Source organism: Ahaetulla prasina, chromosome 3, assembly GCF_028640845.1.
Source record: "Ahaetulla prasina isolate Xishuangbanna chromosome 3, ASM2864084v1, whole genome shotgun sequence".
Classification (NCBI taxonomy): Eukaryota; Metazoa; Chordata; class Lepidosauria; order Squamata; family Colubridae; genus Ahaetulla; species Ahaetulla prasina.
In genome coordinates, this window is record NC_080541.1 from 162,601,144 (window position 1) to 162,623,520 (window position 22,377).

Below are 22,377 nucleotides of genomic sequence, written 5' to 3' on the forward strand. Positions count from 1 at the left end.
AACTTCTGAAGAAGTGTCTAATGGAAAATTAATAATACCAAACATGTGTCGTTCAATGTCAAACTCCACTGCCAATCTATATACATAATAAGTGGCTTAGGAGAAGCAATGTTTGTAGAGCAAACTTTGACAGTTAAGCACACCTAGAGTGGTCTTCTCCATATCCAGTAAGTATATCAGTGGAGTTTGACACTGAAGGTCACATGCCTAGAATAAGTCCTATATGCGGCACAATTTACAGAAAAAGTGGCATCTGTCTCAGAAAGCAGAATCCCAAGATATTTCCATGTCTGTCTTAATCAGCACAGCCAAAAGGACTGTGTTAGCATCGTCTGGTGTTGACTGGGGAAAATTAAGCCAGTTGCTTCTCTAGGGTTGTTGTTGTTTTTTTTGGAGTTTTTTCTGCAGACTTTTTGTTTCCAAACAGTCCTTCTCTGTTGCCCTCCCCATCCTTGCATTCTTTGATCCACTTTCCCCCCACGGGCAAAAGAAAGGGAAAGTGTTTCCAGATGAACTCTCTTTGTTTGGCTTGGTCTTATTTACACTTCAGGGGGTTTGAATGCTCTTTTCTTGATGGAGAAAAACTTTACTGGAGAACTCTGAACTACTTTGAATGCACTATAACCACTAGCATTAAAATGAAATGTTTTGCAACCATCAGTGCTATTCAGTTAAGAAAAAACAATTTCAGCCTAATACTTTCAGGAATCCACCACTGTTTTCTAATGCAAAAATATGTTCAATTCTCAACGGAAACATTTATAAGTTAGCAATCTAACACAATGAAGTGAAAAAGCAAACAAACAAGGGGAAAAAATCCTACTGAATATGTAGACCTGGGAGAGAACATGAAAAAAAACATTAGTATAAGTATGTATTATTGTAGTATTGGTGGTTAAGCAACACTTTCCTACCTGTTGAACTTCACTTTCTCCGTTTGAGATTTTTTCTGTGTACACAAAGGAGTTGAATATCCGCTGCAACAAAATTAAGAAAGACCACTTAGACATCAAGGCACAATTATCATGGTTTTAACATATTCAGAATAAAAAGCAGTTGGAATCAGTACAGGTATTGTAAGGCAAAAGATTAAAGTTTAAAAGAATTATCATAATAGAGAATGAAAAACCACACCAGTTTCATTAGACACACATATGCTTCCTTAATTAAATTAAACATATGTTTGTGCTTTGGTAGAAAAAGACTAGGATATTGCATGCAGAGTGCCTGCTTATTGCGTTCAAATGGTACAAATTTTAAAAAGCTATGCTTTACATCTGAAATCTGATTTTGCCCAAGTATAGGAATTGTTTACATATACATTTAATTCAATGCAGCTTTTTAGAAATGTTTCCCCCCCCCTCCCAATCTCTTTACTTTCAGCTTTTCTTCTCTGTTGATCTCAATTCATTAGGAACCAGTCTAGACTTCTAAACTGCTTTTATTTAATATCAAGTAGAGGCCCCCATGGACATTTGCCATGATGGGAAGGGATGGGCTTGTAATTTCTTCTCCCAGTGCTGCTGATGTTCACATGGAATATCGCCACAGGCATAAGGCATCCCCCAAGTTTGAAACAAGGAACAATGTAGATATTGCATTGATGACCACTTTTGCACTGCTCTGCTTTTTTTTTTAACCAATTCAATTCCTTTTACACTTTTGCTTTTTTCTCTAGGTCAGTACCAGTGAGGAATATAAAATAAAAAACTTAAAAACAAGTTTTATTATTAATCACTGCCCTTAAATTATTCCTCTGGGAGGTCAAGGCTGGCATTTGTAGTCTTTTCTCCTTTTATATACCCAGATCTGAAAGGTTAAGTTGGATTCAGGCCGAATGGGACTCGAAGCTGGATCTATCCAATAGCTTATATTAACCATTATAGCAACTTCGTTCATATTTCACTGGAATAAAAGAAAGACGCCATCTTCTTTCTTTTCTAATAAGACAGAGGCAAGAAGTTGCTCACTGTTCAGGCACATCCTTGAACCAGAAACTTCCTAATATAATTCAGGAGCATTCAAATAGCACTGTAAGGTGAGGAAAAAGTTACCCTGAGGCCTACAGGCACCAGGAGCCTTATACTCTTGTTCCTTCTTTGCCACATACCATCAGTCAACCTAGGATCCAAAGGAAGATGGTAGATGAGAAGCATGTATAGAAAGCTGACGTGGAACCTTCAATCTCCTTTTCTCTCACCTGCATTTAATTGGTGGGGATTAGGAGGAGCCCCTGTGGTACACTGTTTAAAAGTGCAGTATTATATACAAACTCTGTCCGCAGCCTGGAATTCAATCCTCATGGGGCTATAGGTTGACTCATCCTTCCATCCTTCCGAGGTCCGTAAAATGATGTTTTACATCAGTGGTTCTCAACCTGTGAGGTCACAGGGGGTCCATGAAGACTTGAAGCAATGTTATAACTTAAATCTTAAGTTGAATCTTGAGGGTCTGTGGCCATGTTCCATGAGAACCACTGCTCTACACTGTAGACCAGAGAGTGCTGTAAAGCATTATGGGGTGGGTATAGAAGTCGAAATGCCATTGATATTGCTATCAGAGCCTCATCTCATCTAAGAGGGTCCAGACAACAGTATCTAAGCCAGGGGTCTGCAAACTTGGCTCTTTTGAGACTTGTGGACTTCAACTCCCAGAGTTCCTCAGCCAGCAAAGCTCCCAGGAACTCTGGGAGTTGAAGTCCATAAGTCTTAAAAGAGCCAAGTTTGCAGGCCCCTGACCTCAGCCAAAAGAGGAAGGCAGACTCTTGCCCTTCAGTCCATACCTTTTAACAGCCTTTGCTAGCAACTTAAAAAGGGAGTGGCTGTTTATAAATTAAGAAAAGAACAGTGCCTTGGGGGGTGGGGGGGGGAAGGCATCATATATTGCTCCAAACAGCTAATTCATTTTCTTCTTCCCTATAGGAAATACAAATATAGGAAGGCTTCGTTATCTGCTGTCTGTTCTGTTTGTAACCTCTTTCATGTTAATGGCATGACTAACTCTAAGGCCTATGGGCAAATCCAAAGAAAATATATACTTTTTAAAATTTATATATACATTGAATAACAAGGAATTACTTTTAAATCTTTAAATGTTTCATTACCAAACTAGATGTCACATAGTTCAACTCTGAGCTAGAATAGGCATTGGTCCTACCTGAATGTCCTTTCTCGATATGGTGGGACAGCATAAACACTTATATCTTATATTCCATTTTATGGAAAAACACATACTGACACTGTTAATGGAATGCACCTCTTAGTTAAACCATGTCCTTTCTTCTTTTAAGCCCATCTAGCATTTAATTCTGTACCATAAAAATATATCTTCTGACCCTAAAGTCAGAGGTTTAAAGTTAAATTTATACAAAACATTACTGCAAAATAGAATTTCTAATTTTACTTATTGAGAATGAACACACGCTCTTGTTCAGATGTACATCACTATTAAAAAAACACAATTAAAATATCAAGAGGGAACTGATAATTAAAATTAAAGAAGTATGGGATGGAAGATTGAAAATAATATTTTGAAGGGAAATGGACATGGATCAAATAAATCTCTGTAAAGATTTTGTTGTTTTCTATGGATGGAATTCTTATTGTCTTAAGTTCAGTTCAGTCCTCTGACCTCCACTTTACACTCAAGACAAGGAAGCAAGTGTTATACATATATAACATCAAATCAAATGAAGATATAAAAAGCAGATTGGCAAGGCAATTTTCCCCAGCAGTCTTTCAGCCATTATTCTACTGTGAAATAATCTTATATTTGTTCCACTGAGTTGATGATTGTCACTTTCCCTGATTTCTTTCCCTCTTGGGGATTTCAGGAATTTTAGAAATTTGAACTCTTGATTTCACAGCCACCCTTGAAGAGGGCACCAGTAAATCTTCTGAGTTTTCAGGTTTCAGTGAGCTTAAAGGGATTAAAAAAGTAAAATACAACTATTCTAAATGAGCAACAGTCAAGTGTCCTTCGTTCTACAGCTTCATTAAAAGCTCTGATCAGTTACTAACACTACATATATTGTCCATCTCACCCTATTAAGTTATGAACGTAGTTTAATATCAGAAGAAAAGACATTAAAGGGTAATCATTTTCTTTTCTAATCAAATTTCTGGACATCAAAAGAAACAAAGGAAATAGTCCCAACTAAAATTATGAGTTCCATCTATAGTGCAAAGCTAGTCTTTTACTTGAGCTTTATATTTAAAAATGATAAAACTGTTCTTTATTAAAGAAGAATTGTATTCTTTTTATTTTCTCTAGAAAGCCAAAGAAAATATGAAGTGCGATCTTATTGAACAGAGAAAAGGCAGGATCAAATTATTGTTATACAACAAGCAATGCAATAGTGATGAAGCAATGTTATTCTTAGACTTTCCAAAACCTTCCATTGAATACTTTGAATATGGTTAAGAAAAACTATCATAGGTAGTACCACATTCAATGTACAAACAAGAAGGAAGCTAGCCTTGCAAGAAGCAGCAGAGATGGCATATTAGTCTATCTGACACAAGTTTGTTTATGAAATATATTCAGCCATCAACTTTTCAAAAGTTATGAAATAAAGTTAGCATTTTGGGAAATCTCCAGGAATAAAGATAGGATAACATAATTCCCTTACTGCTAATATTATCCTATCTCCAGCTTTCCTTTTCTTGGGAAAATTGTTGAGAATTTGTTGTCAACAGTAGAACTCCCCCCTTCTCCCTCCCTCCCTCCCTCCACTATATAATTAATTTTATTTAATAAAGTGCATTTCGTATTTTATGGTAGATTTGTCTTTTTATTGATCTTTACAATGTAAATCATTTTCTGAGCCCAATGGTACATAAATACTATATATAAACAAACAAACATGCTTACTACAGGACCGTAAAAACTAAGAAAAAATCGAATTGTCACAATAGATAAAGCTTATTCATAAAACTTGTTCTGTTTGGCCTACTGTCCAAGAATTTGAACTGTTGAGGCCCAATTCTAACAAAAATAAATATTTGTAAAAGCCAGTGAGACAAAGAGAATAATTGCTCCAAGTTAGACTAATATTGTAATGAAAGACTTCTAGACTATAAAAATCAGAAGAAAGTCCCATAAGAGGCAGTGTATTTCTAGACATAACCTCTTGGAAACTCTTATTTACCCTCAATAAAGAAGAGCTGGAAACATACCAAATATGTCATCAAGGTACTTTTTTAAAGCCAAAAGAAGGGGAGAGCAAGAAAATTAGTTCCATATGCTAAAACAATTCAGCATTTAGTATATGTAATTTGACTAATGTTATAGTCTTGACAATGTACATGGCAATCTTTCAGAGAACTAAAGCTGATGTTATGCAATCTCTAAATATAAAGCAGATGGTAGGGCACCCCTCCCCCAGATACATTATTATTTGTCATCATGTTAAGACTGGGAGTAGAGAATAAAGAACATTTATTATACTCTACAACATAACAGTAATAATTCTCCAAAAAGATTCCTATATTCTCAGCAGAGACTAAGAACAGAGTCACATAAGATGTAAAAGTTACTTAAACCACCAAAGTCCAAACATGATGTCGAAGAATATGGAAACTAAATCAAATTATTTAAATGGAAAAGAGACAAATACATTTCCAAAAGAAAATAGCTATTTTCACATAAATAATGTCATTTTGTCATGTTGCAGACTAACTGTGATGGCTGAATAATAAAGTTGAGTCTGTACCAACTTCTGTCTGTTCAGTTATAGTCAGCGCCCTGAATTCTGTGCTGAATTCGATTTTTCAACCATCAATGTATTTATTTATAAGCCCTTAGCCCTTTCCCACCCCAGTTTCCAACAGTCTTACAAAAATCAGTTAAGATATTCCATTGCTCTCAGATATCTAGGACACAACACAAAAGAATTAGAGATGGGAAGGAGAAAGGCAAACATTTTTCTTAGAAATAAATATATAAATAAAAATTACCGGTATAATCATAAGGAAGATCAGGTATGAGAGGTAGAATGATGAAGGTCAGAGCATGAGATCAGACAGGGTTGTTGCAACACAAAAATGTCAATCCATCTCTCCCACTGAGAAACAAATTGTCACTCCATTTAAGTTACAAACATAGGCGAAAATGATTAATAACGTTTATGTCTTACACATATTATAAACACACATATATTTAGGAGCTGTGTCCTTGAATCTCTACTTGCCAGGTAAATTTGAGCAACTGTCTGGATTAAGCTTGACAGTAAACATGTTTTAGGAAAAAGGAACAAGAGTTAACAGGTCCTTGGGTGAATTTTGAAGGGAACTTAAACGATAATTATTGCTGGATGACACTTAAGGGAGAAAAAATGATAGATCCGACAGAGTTCGGCAGAATTGATATAAGGATCTTGACTTTATGTCAACAAGGGGAGAGAAACATAACTTAACCATCTTAGGTCAAGGATGAACAGCACCTCCTATACAACTACCATCAGTCACTCACTGCACTCTCCACAGTCTGTGCGCTCTCACTCCTCATACTGGTGGTGAGAACAAGGCTCCTCCATCTACCACAACCCTGCTTCCTCCACTGGGTTTATCAGTTTGCCTCCCCACTGGCCAAACCTGGCATGCTCCTTTCAGCAAATGTGTACATCCCAGGCAGGGGTTAAATGCTATTGGATCGGACCGGATTGGGTGAGTAGGTAGCAAAGATTGGGTCTGGTTCGCCAAACCGGATGCCCCATTCCCTGAGGCCCTGGAGCTGCCACCTGCTCGCCGCCTGCGAGGTCGGGTAATGCACCATTCCCCAACACCAGCCTTGCCCCAAAGCCGCTGCCCGCTCTTCCTTCGCCACACGGCGTGTACTTCCCTTCCTCCAGCGGCTGGCTGCCACGAAAGGCAAGCGTCCAAAAGTTACTGGAGCCACTCTCCTCCTTGAATATGCCACTGCCATCGCCACCTTGTTCCATGCGCCAGCTGCGCAAGCGCACACCCAACCTGCCGCTAATAAATGAATGGAAGCAGATGTTGGAGGACTTTGGGGAGACGACGGCGGTATCTTTGACCTGTCCCTGCTTAACCATCTCGTGACTGTTGTAGTTCCAGCTATGCCTCTCCCCTTGCCATTTGAGATCTTTATGGCTGGGATTGGCCCTATTTGGGCTATTGGGGAGAGGCGTGAGACTTGCTTGGGGACAGAGGAGGTCATGTGCCACGACCGATGCACCCCCACCCCCGTTCCAGGATGTTTGGATGAGGCTTGGGCAGACTGCCATCTAGACTGTCCTTTTTGTTTTTGTTTTCCATCTGAAGCCCATCCTAATTTTGGACTACCATCATATTATGACATTTCTGCTACTCGGAGATGGACCCTTCTTATTGCCGATTTTTATTTTTTATCTGTTTATCTTCAGTTGTTATGCGCTATTCGTCTTGTGAACTCTTGCGCCTGCGAGGTGCCCCCGCCTCGCAGGAATGGCCCGCCTCGTTATCAAGGGCCGGCCTCCATGACGGGTCTTGGGACCCACAGAGGTGGCATGCGAAAAAGAAGAGCTTGTGGGGTTTTTTAGAGAGGGAATTTTAAGGGTGGGAGGGTAAGGGCGGGTAATGGGGTAACCCGTCGGGTGAGGGGCCAGTTCCTGCACATGCTCGCGGTTTTCTCTATCAGGTTCGGAGGTTATGGGGGAGGAGTGTGTTCCTATCTGTGAGGGTAGTTCTATCGACACGGTAAGTGGGAGAGGCAGGTATGGCGGAAGCGAGGGGTCATATCAAGTTCCGGGAGCGCGTGCTCGATGTCTGAAAGCGATCACGCGCTCCGACCCCTTGGACTTCTCCGTTCCCGGATGGTCAGGATCCTCAGAGCTTGGGCCTTGGTTGATGTTGTGCAATGCCGGTCCGTGGTGAACAAAGCCCCCCTTGTCTGTGACCTTATACAGGGGGGTTCCGCGGACCTTATGGGCATTACGGAGACCTGGTTGGGCACTGAAGGGGGCGTGCCCCTTGTTGAGATGTGCCCACCGGGTTTCCGTGCATTCCATCAGCCGAGGCCCAGGGTAGGGGTGGGGGTGGCGGTTGTGATTAGAGAGAGTCTAGAGCCGAGGAGACCACTGTACCTCAGATTGCGGGTGCGAATCCTCTTTGTGAGATGGGGTCGTGGGTGTCAGATGGGTTTGCTGATCACGTACCTGGCTCCTTGCTGCGTGACAGCTGCCCTGCCCGAGCTCCTGGAGGTGCTGGCTGGGGTGGCAGTTGAGACCCCAGACTTTTAGTCATGGGGACTTTAACTGCCATCTTCCGGCTCGTCATCGACGGCAGCTCGGGAGTTCACGGCTTCCATGACGGCCTTGGACCTGACCCAAGTAGTTGATGGCCCTACTCACATTGGGGGTGGCACTCTGGATTTGATTTTTCTCTCTGGTCAGTGGTTGAGAGATCTGGACTTAAAGGAAATAGTCATTGAACCTTTGTCATGGTCAGATCACTCTCTTCTTCGCCTGGACTTTCTGACCGCCATTCACCACCGCAGGGAGGCGGAGCCGATATGTTGGTTCCGCCCCAGGCGCCTGATGGACCCGGATGGGTTCCGGACGGAGCTTGGGCCATTTCCTGAGGGTCTGGCTCACGGCTCGGCTGAGGAACTTGTTACGGCCTGGGAACGGGCCGCGGCGGGGGCCTTAGACCGTGTCGTGCCTTTGCGGCCTCTGACCCGGCGCAGGTCCCAACCGGCTCCTTGGTTCTCCGAGGAGCTGAGAGGGATGAAGCGCCGGAGAAGACGCCTAGAGAGCTCCTGGAGGTCTAGCTGTTCGGAAGCTGATTGGACACTAGTGAAGTCCTATACCAGGACTTACCTAGTGGCATTGAGGGAAGCGAGGCGTAGCTACGCCTCCTCCCTCATTGCATCGGCAGATAACCGCCCAGCCGCCCTGTTTCGGGTGACTCGCTCCCTCCTACACCAGGGGGAGCGGGATGACCCGTTGCAGGGACGTGCTGAGGAGTTTAACGGTTATCTATACGATAAAATCGTTCAGCTTCGGGATGGTCTGGACCAAGATTGCAGTGATGCGGGTGAGATGCTCGAGGGTGGTCTTGGTGACATTGTTTGGGATGAGTTTGACCCTGTGGCTCCCGAGGACATGGACAGGTTGTTGGGTAGGTTGAATGCCACCACGTGTTTACTGGACCCGTGCCCCTCTTGGCTGGTGCTGGCCACTCGAGAGGTGACACGAGGCTGGCTCCAGGCGATTACGACCGCTTCTTTGGTGGAGGGTGTCTTCCCGGCCGCCTTGAAAGAGGCGGTGGTGAGGCCCCTCCTTAAGAAGCCGTCCCTGGACCCGGCTGTTTTAGGTAATTATCGTCCGGTCTCCAACCTTCGCTTCGCGGCGAAGGTTGTAGAGATATGGTGGCATATCAATTTCCCTTGCACCTGGATGAAACTGTCTATCTAGACCCGTTCCAGTCCGGTTTCGGCCCGGTTACAGCACGGAGACGGCTTTGGTCGCGTTGGTGGATGATCTCTGGAGGGCCAGGGATAGGGTTGCTCCTCTGCCCTGGTCCTATTAGACCTCTCAGCGGCCTTGATACCATCGACCATGGTATCCTGCTGCGCGGTTGGAGGGATTGGGAGTGGGAGGCACCGTTTATCGGTGGTTCTCCTCCTATCTCTCCGACCGGTCGCAGTCGGTGTTGACGGGGGCAGAGGTCGGCCCCGAGGCGCCTCACTTGTGGGGTGCCGCAGGGTCGATCCTCTCGCCTTCTGTTTAACATCTACATGAAGCCGCTGGGTGAGATCATCAGTGGTTTCGTGTGAAGTACCAGCTGTATGCGGATGACACCCAGCTGTACTTTTCACACCGGAACACCCCAACGAAGCTCTCAAGTGCTGTCCCGGTGCCTGGAGGCCGACGGGTCTGGATGGGGAGAAATAGGCTCAAGCTCAATCCTCCAAGACAGAGTGGCTGTGGATGCCGGCATCCCGCACAGTCAGCTAAATCGCGGCTGACCATCGGTGGCGAGTCATTGGCCCCGATGGAAAGGGTCCGCAACTTAGGCGCCCTCCTGGATGAACGGCTGTCTTTAGAAGATCATTTGACGGCCGCTCCAGGAGAGCGTTCTACCAGGTTCGCCTGGTACGCCAGTTGCGCCTTTCTGGACCGGGATGCCCTATGCACGGTCACCACGCACTCGTGACGCCTCGCCTGGATTACTGCAATGCTCTCACATGGGGCTCCCTTGAAGGGCATCCGAGGCTGCAGTTAGTCCAGAATGCGGCTGCGCTGGTGATAGCTGGAGCCCTCGTGGCTCCCGTATAACATCCATCCTGCGCAGACTGCACTGGCTACCTGTGGCTTTCCGGGTGCGCTTCAAGGTGCTGGTGACCACCTTTAAAGCGCTCCATGGCATTGGGCCGGGTTACTTACGGGACCGCCTACTGCTACCGAATATCTCTCACCGACCCGTGCGCTCTCACAGAGAGGGTCTCCTCAGGGTGCCGTCAGCGCGGCAATGTTGTCTGGCGACACCCAGGAAGGGCCTTCTGTGGGGCCCCACCCTCTGGAATGAACTACCCCCCGGACTTCGTCAGCTTTCGGACCTCCGGACCTTCCGCCGCGGGCTTAAAACATATTTATTTAACTGTGCAGGACTGAGCTAGATTTTAAATTACTGGTTTTAAATTGGGTTTTATTCTATATTTTTAATTCTAAATTAACGGGCTTTTTTAGAATAAGTTTTTTAATTGTTTTTATATTGTATTTATATGTTTTTAAATGCCTGTACACCGCCCTGAGTCCTTCGGGAGATAGGGCGGTATATAAATTTGATCAATAAATAATAAATAAATAAATGAAATAAACGGTGTTTTGTCTGCCAAATCTGACACATTTTACCACAGGTATCTCTGAACTCTGTTCATGCCAAGAGATTCTATCTCCTTTTTGGTGATTTTTCTCTACTCTCTAGGACAATCTATCACATGAGAGCATATACAGTACACAGCTGTCTGATGAATGAAATATTACAGCACAGTCTATGTAACTTCATACTCTGGCAAAAAAAAAATATCTAATGTGTGTGACATTTTGTGTGTTGTTCAAACACTGATCAGCAAAATCAAGAACTAGAAGCACATAGCTTTTAAAAGCCCAACGAAAAGAGCCACTTAACTGTTCTCGTTTATTTATCTACCAGCTGATGATGATTACCCAGCGTTGCCCGGATATTTATTTATCCCAATCTTGTATTAAACAGGAAAAGAAATGAATTATATCTTTAGTGTCAAATCAAAGAATTTTATTCACAGGATTTTAAAAGTATAAGCACAGTATACAAATTATAAAGTAAGATATTATTCAAATTAAGAATAATATTAATTTAAGACAAAACTTGATTATAAACAACATTTTTAGTTTCACCTCCAGGAGCAAGAATAAATAAATTCTGTGGTGAACTCACCCTTGAGCAAACAAAATAAAGTTATCTGTGGGGAAAACATGGTGATTTCAAATCCACTCCACAGTATTTAATATACTGACCCTGTGACTTATTGATCGTGATTGAGAATGCAAGTTTCCATTTTTTTTTCAAAAAAATTTCACATTTTTTTTTCCGGAGAGGAAGTCATCTGTGTACCAAGTTTGGTTGAAATTGCTTGAGCCGTTCCAGAGTTATGCTGGATCGTATACACACACAGAGAGAGATACATACATACATACATATACACGTCCTTTATATATATATATATATAGAAGATTATTATATAAGTAATATGAACTAACTTGGAAATATTTAATATATGCTAAGACTGATGTCAAATGAAAACACATATGTTTTCGAGGTTCTGAACAAAGAATTGCTATCAGCAATTCAACGCTATCCAGTGAGAAATATGCATTTTACAGGTTTGCACAGACTAGCTTTTCCTGTGTTGCTACTTTCCAGATCCCCAGAATTCTGGCTTGCGGCCCTAACAAAGCAATTGTAATTGCTGTAAAGGGTGTGTACTCCAGTTTTCTTCAGTTAATCAGGGAATATTATTTTAGGTTCAGGTGCTAAAGCATCTGTGTAATGCACTACTTAATTTTATTTTCAGGATCTAATCTGGGTTGATCACCGGGACCAGAGGTTTACACAATAGTGCATACATTCCGGTAGCTATAGCAATAGCACTTAAGACTTATATACCGCTTTACAGCCCCCTCTAAGCAGTTTACAGAGTCAGCATATTGCCCCCAACAATTTGGGGCCTCATTTTACCCACCTCAGAAAGATGGAAGGCTGAGTCAACTTTGAGCCTGGTGAGATTTGAACTGCCAAACTGCAGCAGGCAGCAGGCAGCAGAAGTAGCCAGCAGAAGTAGCCTGCACTCTAGCCACTGCATCACCATGGCTCACTGTGGTAGACAGCCGTTCCCTGAGGATGGGCTCCAGCACAAGTCCAAAAACTTGGAAGACCTCTGGTCCCAGTGACCAACCCAGATTAGATCCGGCAACATTATTCTGGGACACATATATTTGCTTTCATTTGTAATTTTATTTACAGTATTTATTATTCATTTTGCTTCTTTCTATCTTTGTTACAAGAGTTTGTTTTTTAATCAGTCTGAAACCATAAATAAGTCAAATAAATAAACAAAATTATGGAAGGCTAGCAAAACCAAGAGAATAAATAATATTCTGTGGCCATAATGCCCTTTCCTGAATTATTATTGTTTTCAGCAGCCAAGAGATAGAATGACATGATAAACATCACTGAAGAATACAAATTGGGAATCCGAGATTTTTTGTCCACTTTTAAGTGAGGTTGTAGGAGAAACTATGGGAAATGTGCTAAACGTACTGGAGATGTATTATACCTGCTTTCTTTGATTCACCACAAAAATTGATGAGAAATTGTACCATCGGAATTCAGAAATGTTCTACCAACATTCAAAGATGGGAATTCTGGATCTTTTAAAAAAGTGAGCTTACCATCCCCCTGTTCTTACCATCCCCCTGTTCTATATACTGCTTATACTGTCTACAACTTGAAAAGCAAAGAGCGAAGAGTTGCTTATACTGTCTACAACTTGAAAAGCAAAGTGTTGTATTATACTGGTTCCATCTATTCTAACCCAACACACTGAAGAAAATTATAGTCGTCTTGCGTGATTTCCGTTGCCCATCTCTGGAATATGGAATAACGTCTTTCACAAGTAAAATGAATTTCAATTAATATTCAATATTATTTATTTAATAAATTTAATATTTAATAATTTAATATTAAAAAGGGAATAAAAGACACACAGTGAAATTTACACAAATACACCTGTCCGGATACAAAGGGAAAGGCTTCTATTTCTGTGATAAATGCCAATATGATACCAAATAGCAACATATTTTCAAACAGTTCTAAACACTTATTCTGGGCGTTGATGAAATCTGATGGAGTTGAGAACCACTTTAAAAAGGATTGCAAGTTTTTTTTTTTTTAGATTGACCAAGCTTGGCGATATGATTATAAAGTGTGACTTATGAGGCTGACACAGGTGTGACAAGTGTAAAGTGTGACTAGGGGAGTGCCACAAAGAGGAGGGGTCAACTTACTCTCCAAAGCAGCTGAAGGCAGAACAAGCAGCAATGGATGGAAACTAATCAATGACAGATTTTACAGTAACAAAATCTGTGAAAATCTAATAAACCTAACCTAACCAAACCTAACCTTCCCCTGGAGTGGGAATGGAGATTTTATAGTATCCTTCCCCTGCCACGCCCACCAAGCCACGCCCACCAAGCCATTCTATGCCCACCAAGCCACACCCACAGAACCGGTAGTAAAAATTTCTGAAACTCACCACTGGTCACTGACCATTTGCAACCTTCAGCCAGTTTCCCCATTGACTTTGCTTATCAGAAGTCAACAGTGAAGATCACAAACAGAAATCATGTGACTGCAGGAATGCTGCAATCAAGAGGAACAATGATAAATCCCCTTGCTCAGTGCTGTTAAAAAAATGATACACCACTCTTCAAATTCTTAAAATTTTCACTGCCAAGTAGCCACTTTGGGCAGTGAAAGCCATCTTTCATCACTGTTCATTTCATGAACAGATTTTATAAGTCATCTTGCCTGTTAGCTTAGTGTTGAGACTGGGTAATTGTAAGGCAGCAGATCTTACTAATTTTAAAAAATGTTCATCCCTCCGCTTCACTCCCAAATAAACCTATTAATCTACGTTCTGCCTACATTTACAAATATTAAGAGTGCAATATTCTTTTTTCCAAACTACTTTGAAAAACTTGGAACAAACACTTGCGGGGGGAAAACAATCAAAAACACAAAATTATATTCCAAATCTTGGACACATGCCACGATTGGGATAAACTGTACCTTTGAAAAGGAAGCTTCACCACTTAGAAAAATATGTCTTTGAAAAGAATGCACTCCCAAACAAATTAAAATCAGTCTATGAAAGCAATGCTTTTAAACTTATAAATTAGTAAGAGAAAGCCTGAGAGGGCCATTTTCAATAATTATCAATTACATCCAACAGCTTCTTCTCTGACAGCTACCTTCAATTATATAACAACTGCTGCTTTTGACAAATTGCTACAATTAAATAATTTCAATTACAGATGGAAGAAGTATGGCACCTGTCATTTTGCCTGTCTAATGAACCAAATTAACAACAAAATAAAATAAATATATGAGTCTCTAGAGAATGCATAGCAATTTATTTAAAACAAATCCTTGCTGTTCAGCTATACCCTTGCTGATCACTAGTCCAATGTATTCTCAATTAAAAACAATTTAAGATTCCCCAGCACACATTTACTCAAATTCTGAAACTTCAGTGTATTCAGTGTGCAGCAAGGTTTGGTTATACTCATTCATATTTAATTTTTAAGGATGGTTCACTGCACATAAAATATTTATAACTCAGAAGGTTTTTGAAATTGGAATGCTAAAATGTCAGCCACACTCTCACACTAGGCCTCATTTTACAGATCAGCATGGCTCTCGTTTTAACCACTTCCAAAGCAGGAATGACACCATAAAATCTAACTGTCCCGACTACAAAGCTAATTGCAAGGGAAATGAAATGCAAAAAAGAACATAATTTATGTTTCTAAAGGCAAGCTGCAAGTCACTTTTCTCCAAATCCCACCCATTCTGTTAAATGACTTATGGCTGCTTGGTTCCTAAACTGGTTTTAGGCAAATGATGAGAAACAATGTGAATCTAACTAAAACCAGAAAGTCATCCACTCTTGATTAGCATCTCTAATTTATTCTGGCACAGGAATTCTCCAAAAAAACAACAACACCCATCTTCTTTTTATCTATTATCAATACACTTAAAGGCATTCTTAATATCCTATTTGAAATAGTTCTGTAGATAAATGCCCACATTATCTCACCATCCTTCTCTTCCTTAGTTAAATTGTAAGCCTCTTTCTTTTTAAAAAAAAAAAACCATGGGAGAAAATTTGTAAAATGTGGCTTTAGAAAAGTCAGCTATGTCTATCTGTTTGGCTGGCTGTCAGAGAGAGAGAGGGAGACAGAATAATACATAACTGATATATAGATCAGTAAACGGTTGGTAAACGATTCTATGTCTATGAAAATTCAACAACTGGAAGAGAAAACAGTTTTAGAATTTTTAAAAAATGACTGCACATTTCATTTGTACCCTATTACTTTTATTTTTTGTAATTCTGCACTTTCTTTGCACTTTCAAATCAACAGGAAACCTGTTGTACTATCTGTTCCAAATGCAAGCAATTCAAAAAGAGGACCAGAAGAAGATGAAAGAAATTTTAGATAAATGAATACAAATAAGGGGCGTGCATAAGAGCACACAAGTGCCTACCGTTCCTGTCCTATTGTTTCCTTTATTATATCAAATTAATATAGCTAATGCATATTGTTATAAGTAAAAAAGAACATATCATGAAGAATATATATATATATATATATATATATATATATATATATATATATATATATATATATATATATATATATAAAAGAACATATCATGAAGAATATATATATATAGAATATATATATATTCTATATATATATATTCTTCATGATATGTTCTTTTTTACTTATAACAATGTTTATTGTTATAAACATGTTATAACAATGTTTGTGTATACTGTTGTGACAAAATGAAATAAAAAAAAATTAAGAAAAGGCCATCGAGGTGTGAAACATTCAGACTATGAGAAATTAGGTGGCCTTTTCCCAAACTAATATCCTCCAGGAAGGCATAAAATTGCAGATACTTTTTAAGCAAACAGCCAGAATAATAATAAAAAAAGAGATGCTAATCAAGACAGGATGATATTCTGGTTTTAGTTAGATTCATATTGTTTCCCATCATTTGCCTAAAATCAGATTAGAAAACAAGCAGCCCTAAGTCATTTAAGCAAACAGCCAGAACATTTCAGAATTTGTTGCTGCTATTTGTAAAAGCGAGGGAGGAAAGTTAGCTGCTTACGATCTGCAGTTTTATAAGTCTGACACTTTAGGAATCCATAGAAATAATAACAACTTTACATATGAGCTCAAGATTTTACTGTGTGGAAAATAAGGTCACAAATAACCCCTTACTAGCAGTTTGTATTCTTCAATATGTAACATAGAAAAGGAGGAAATCATTAGCACATCTTCATCAGCAGAACAAAACATCTGGTTGCTTCCGTTGCTGAAGTATTTTGCAGGAAGCATCAGCAAATAAACTAGGCCAAGTTACAGAGTTTACCCTTAGACTCTTTTAAGACAGAGTACAAACAGTTTAGAAAAGTTTTCTGAGCGACTCCTTGCTAAGATTTCTCAAAGTTGCATGCAATTTGGCTACAAAATTTAGCAATAGAGAGCTAAACATACATTAGCACTGAATCCTAATATACAAAGATAAAGTTTAGCAGAAGAGATTAGGAAGTGACAAAAATACTATCATATGGGAGCAAAGTATACTTGTTTCATAGTTTAATTATATACCCTTCTCACCCTTTAAAAAAAACCAGTAAAACATGAAATATTAAGATGCAGTAATATTACTGCAAGGTATATGCTATGGATTTTGATGTATGGCATGTTCGTTTGATGCCACTGTGGTTTGTTACAGACAGCTATGGCCCTTAAGTTACAAAGGACCCAGGCAATCACTGTGACACACAAAGATGAACAAATAAGAATGCTGAAGTTCCATTGGCTTCAAAGCAGTGGTGGGTTGCTCCCAGTTCTGTCCGGTTCTATAGAACTGGTAGTAAAATCGGCGGGAGGCTCCGTCCCACCCACCCTGACGGGGCTTTTGCGCCTGCACAGAAGCGTGTGCGCTCTCGTTGCGAACCAGTAGTAAAGGTAAGTAGAACCCATCCCTGCTTCAAAGCACTGTCTTTTTTTTTAAAACAACAACAAAGAGTTCTGAGCTTCTCTGATAAAAAATGTGCTCATTACTATCCGAAGACAAAACTACTGTATACTTATCTTATGACTAATCAAAATACGTATACACACACAGACACATTTATTTATTTGTTTTTAAGAACAATGCTTGACACTACTGGTCCCTCTTGGTGTCATGAAAATAACACTGTGCAATAATAAGCATATTTTAAAATACTGTGGACAAAGTTAATTTAGCTTAGTTTGTATGAGGCAACCTCTTTGTTTCTTGTTCTTGTTTCCAGAAGGAAGGAAGGCACCCTAATGGCAGGAAATAGATTGATTTTTTTGCCTAAATTTACTATCTCAATAAATTTAAGCCTTAAACATAGCATGTACATATGTATATATACAAAGTATACAGTGGTGGCCTGCTGCCGGTTCAGGTGAACCAATAGTTCCCACGTTTAGCTGGCCCCACCCACGGGCCCCTGCTCTATCCTGTCCAATATTTCCTTCTTTCTGGCTCAGCTAATTTGCACAGCATAGCTGATTTCTGTGCCTCCGCTGTTCTACTTACTGGGGATGCCTTAGAAGGTAAGCAGCTGAGCTTCAAATGGCTGTATTTTGAATGCTGCGTGTGTGCAAAGCACACACACGCAAAGCACACACTCACAGAACCAGTTGTTAAACCGGTTGCAGCCACCACTGAAAGTATGTACATTGGCATTTCTCTGAAGAAGAAATAATGGTGAAATCTGTGAATCATGTAGTTTGGTGAGAATACTCCACCTTCAAGATCCCAATCTGCATTTAACCTGGCCTCAAGGACAGCAAAAAATATAGTCAAGGTGAGTTTGGTTTAATCTAAAAAACCATCATCATAAATTTGAGTAATTACTAAAGGAGTGGTTGTTAAACAAGGGCCACTTGTGCACTCGTGTAAAGGTTCTTTGAGTAGGCTCTATTATCTTCTAATACAAGCAAAACCAGAAGCCATGTTAACTAGAAACTACTGATATGATCCTTAATTTTTGGTATAACTGCAATAAAGAGCTGAACATTCATCTTTAAGCAATATGGTCGTTAAGTTAGGAATCACGTAACTGGACGCAATTTTACAATCTTTTTTGTTGCAGTCATTAAGTGAATCACTATGATCATTAACTGAAACGTCACAATTGCAACTTGCAACCTTTCGTACCAGCTTCCCCGTTGATTTTGCTTGTCAGAGCTGGCTGGGAAAGTCACAAATGGCGATTACGTGACCATGGGATGCTGTGATCATTGTAAACGTGTGATGGTTGTCAAACACCCAAATGCTGTGGCAGTCAGAAGTGTGAGGACAAGTTGTTCAGCACTGTGGTAACTCTGAACAGTTATTAAATGAAAGGTCATAAATTGAGAATTACCAATAATGCAACATAGACTACTCTTAACATGGACTACTCTAGCTTAGTATATATGAAAACCTGACTTTTTCCTTAGACATTGGAAGCAGGCTGTTATATTGCAATGCATTGTATTGTATTATTTTTTCTATATCATTTGTTTGTTTTTTAATGCTTTCTTTTTGTTAGCTGCTCAGCTTATTAGGTTTAGGTGGCCAGCCTTATTCTTTAAATAAACAATAAAATATATAAATCCAGCAACTTGGCTTAATATTGTGTGCACAGAAACTTGGTCTACAAACCAGGATTAAAATAATAACCCTTAAAGCAATCTCATTTTAGCATAATACAGATAACTTGATCATGTCATGTGATTTACTGTAACATATTACAACATATTTTGCCTTTGTGGACCCGGGGTGGGCATGGCCTGCATGTGACGCATCCAGCCTGCCAGTTTGACAGGTTCAAAAACTAACTTTTTACTTTTTAAAAACTGGCATATAAATCTTATCTCCAGCAAGACATTAATCACAGTTTCAGGTACATTTATAAGATAAATTGTGGTATTACCGGTAACTGTGTTCTTCTATTTTGTTTCATTCATACACAAAAGCGGGGATAAAGCAGCAGGAAACAGCTTGAATTGCAAGCAAAACAGTGGGCTTATGTACATCCTAGTTTATTTGGCCTTATTTGATCATCTCAGTCAAATATATTTCTGTCTCTAATCTATCCAATAACTGAAGAATAAACAAAACTAATTTACTCAGAATTAGAAAGCCTATGCATTCTTATTCCTGATTTACAGTCTTTGATATATCATGTTAAGTACAATTAGCTATAAATGTACCATCTAATAGAAATAAAGTCAAAGAAAACCTTACTAAGCAGTTAAGAATATTCTGCATGTGCTATGAATTATAGAATCATCAACCTCACAATAAATTATTTTTAAACAGGAACACAAACCAAGCTCTTCATAATAATTTCATAGAAGCCCAATATTCAGCTAAAGTGACCAATTTTAATGCCAAAAGTCTAGGCAATTTCAAAACTGTAATTGATAATGCAGCAGCTATCCATTGAGTATGCTAACAAAGCATCTTATTTATTTATTATTTATTACATTTATATGCCATCTCACTATCAAGCAACTCTGGATAAACTTCGGAGTGTTTATACACAATTTTCATGAGTTCACAACACAATGGCTCTTTAGTCATGCTGTAAAAGTGAAGAAGGTGATTGATATTTCAAAGGCATTTCACACAGACAAAGAATGGAGAACTTCATTTTCTCTTTGAAGTATGAAAAGTGAGCAAAACCTTTTAGCACTGTTTTCCTTCACATGACATTATGTTATCACATGCCATTATGAAAATGATATTGCTGTGTTGTCCTGTTTTACACTGATTTTTCAACCTGCTATTATTCTGATAGCACTAGTTTGGCCCCATGGTTTCAATAACTAGATGAGTTATTCCAAAATAAGAGTACTATGCTATTACTTGTCTGTTTTCATGGTCTTTCTTTTAATACAAAAAGGGGGGAAATACCCAAAGCACAGCCTGTTTCAAAGGAAGAGAGAAAGGATAGAAAATTTGATTTGTCATCCTAAATTATTTTTTATTTGCTTCTGCCAATATGAATCAACATGAAATCCTAGCAGATTCTGCAATGCATGGAAAGAAACCATCTATATAAGCACACATACACAAATGCTTTCAGAGCCGGAAATATCTCTTAAAATTACTGTTACACAAATTCTATATCTGTACCTGATAGAAGTGTTCAACTTTAACCTGAAAGTGTTTTTTTCCCAGGATAGCAGATGAAGTTCAGGTAAGGATTATTGGTATTAATAAATTACTTTTAGCTTTAAAAAAACACTGGGCGAAATAAAATTAAACTATCTAAGATAGTTTACATCCGCTTAGGAGCATTTACATGCACCTAAGCAAAACATGCTCCTAATCTACCCAGCATTCCCTCCACCACCAAAAAATGCAAGCAGGTGAGAGTTAACTAAATACTTCTGAGATCAATAAAACATAACAAAAAGTTTTTAAGTTAGGAGATTTTATATATTTAACAAATTTAGAAACCACCATCCTTCACCACAGAGGGAGAAGCTAATTATTAATGCAACAATCAAACCACATGCCCATAGGTTCCTAATATGACTGAAGACATTCAGTGGGATGGTTTGGAAAGTAATAAGGAGGAAAGCATGCCTCTTAAACTATTAAAAAAAACCTTATATCAAGTAGAAAGTTTGATGACACTGATTGGGTGGCTGCTTGTGAATTTACATGCACAATCATCTGCTGGGACCTGTGGTTTAGCCACCTGTGGGTGGAAAAACACAAAACAGTTGCATGCACCAGCACCTGCTCATTCATAAAAGATTAAGATAATCTTGCCTTCTAATTCTGTGCAAATGAAGAGTTGGCATATAAGATAAGGACCCCAATCATAAGATACACTTAACTCTGGTTACCAAGTTAAGTAATCTTCCAGTTTGGCAGAATATACTAAATCACAAAATAACTAAATGGGCTTGGTTCACTCAACATAAGATACAAAAAAAATTAAGCAAAGTTAATACCCTGGTGAGCATATTGTGATTACAGTACGGTAATTAGTTCAGGTAAACCAAGTGCTGAAAATGTGCAACGTTCTATACTGCAATTTTTCGCTGCTCTAACACTGGTCGAGCCAGAGAGCATTACAAACAGTACTAAAATATGAGACGTACCATATGCGAAGTTACAACTAAGGAGAAATTTGACTGATAATGACAGATATTATATTATTGTTATGTGTGATTTAAAAATAACAAAAAATGACTTTAAGCCTTGTACATTATTTTGGAGAATCACATTCCTTTTTTCTTCTTGAATCCATTATCTTAAAAACTGAAATGAATACCCATCTGCCATTGGGTTTTTTTCACATTTTACATGCTAGAAATATTTTTCAGATTAGAACTAAAATAATTTGGATAATATAACTCTAAAAACTGTGAAAGAAAACAAATGAGGGGGAAAAATCTCCTTCACTGAAATGTCTCCTCAAACTTGCTTACAGATGCAGTGAAATGGTTTTCAAGTTTTTACCTACTAGAGAATATACCAGTCTTTTGGTTCTACTCCAGAACTGCCTATCTATTTTTACTATTTAAACTGAAAATAAGATACTTTTTTTCCAAATTCCTTAGAGAACTGGCATTACTTTTCAGACTCAAATGAAACTTGTGGAAGATATTAAAGTTTGAAATCTTAAAGTGAATGTAGAACATCTGGAAATAATTCCTACATGCTTACTTACTATCAATCTATTCATAGCTATCATAGAGGTAGTCTGAAAAACTAAAGAGGTTTCTGTGGTTTATGTTCCTGGTCTCAGATGCCCAATATTCCCATGCTGTCAGGTTGCAAGCTTTTGTTCATATATTAATTTTGTCATTAAGAACCACTCACCCATTAAGTCCATGATTAAATGGGATGGGTTCAAAGCTTCCTGATGAATGGAACTAGGATGAGAACAAGGCATACTTTGCTTTGGGTATTTGGCGTGTCAATATATAGATTGTACACCAGGTGAACACAGAACCAAAAAAGAAAATACCACTGCAATGGG

The 22,377-nt window shown here is 39.3% G+C and overlaps 1 protein-coding gene across 2 annotated transcripts in view; it reads right to left on the bottom strand.

The window, feature by feature from the left end:
• Positions 1-22,377, bottom strand: part of CACHD1 (cache domain containing 1) — a 149,282-nt gene that overhangs the window by 103,608 nt on the left and 23,297 nt on the right. For both annotated transcript variants that reach the window (XM_058176943.1, XM_058176944.1), the window contains exon 2: positions 915-977. In XM_058176943.1, the coding sequence (XP_058032926.1) occupies positions 915-977 (63 nt within the window). The remainder of the gene's footprint in view (positions 1-914; positions 978-22,377) is intronic.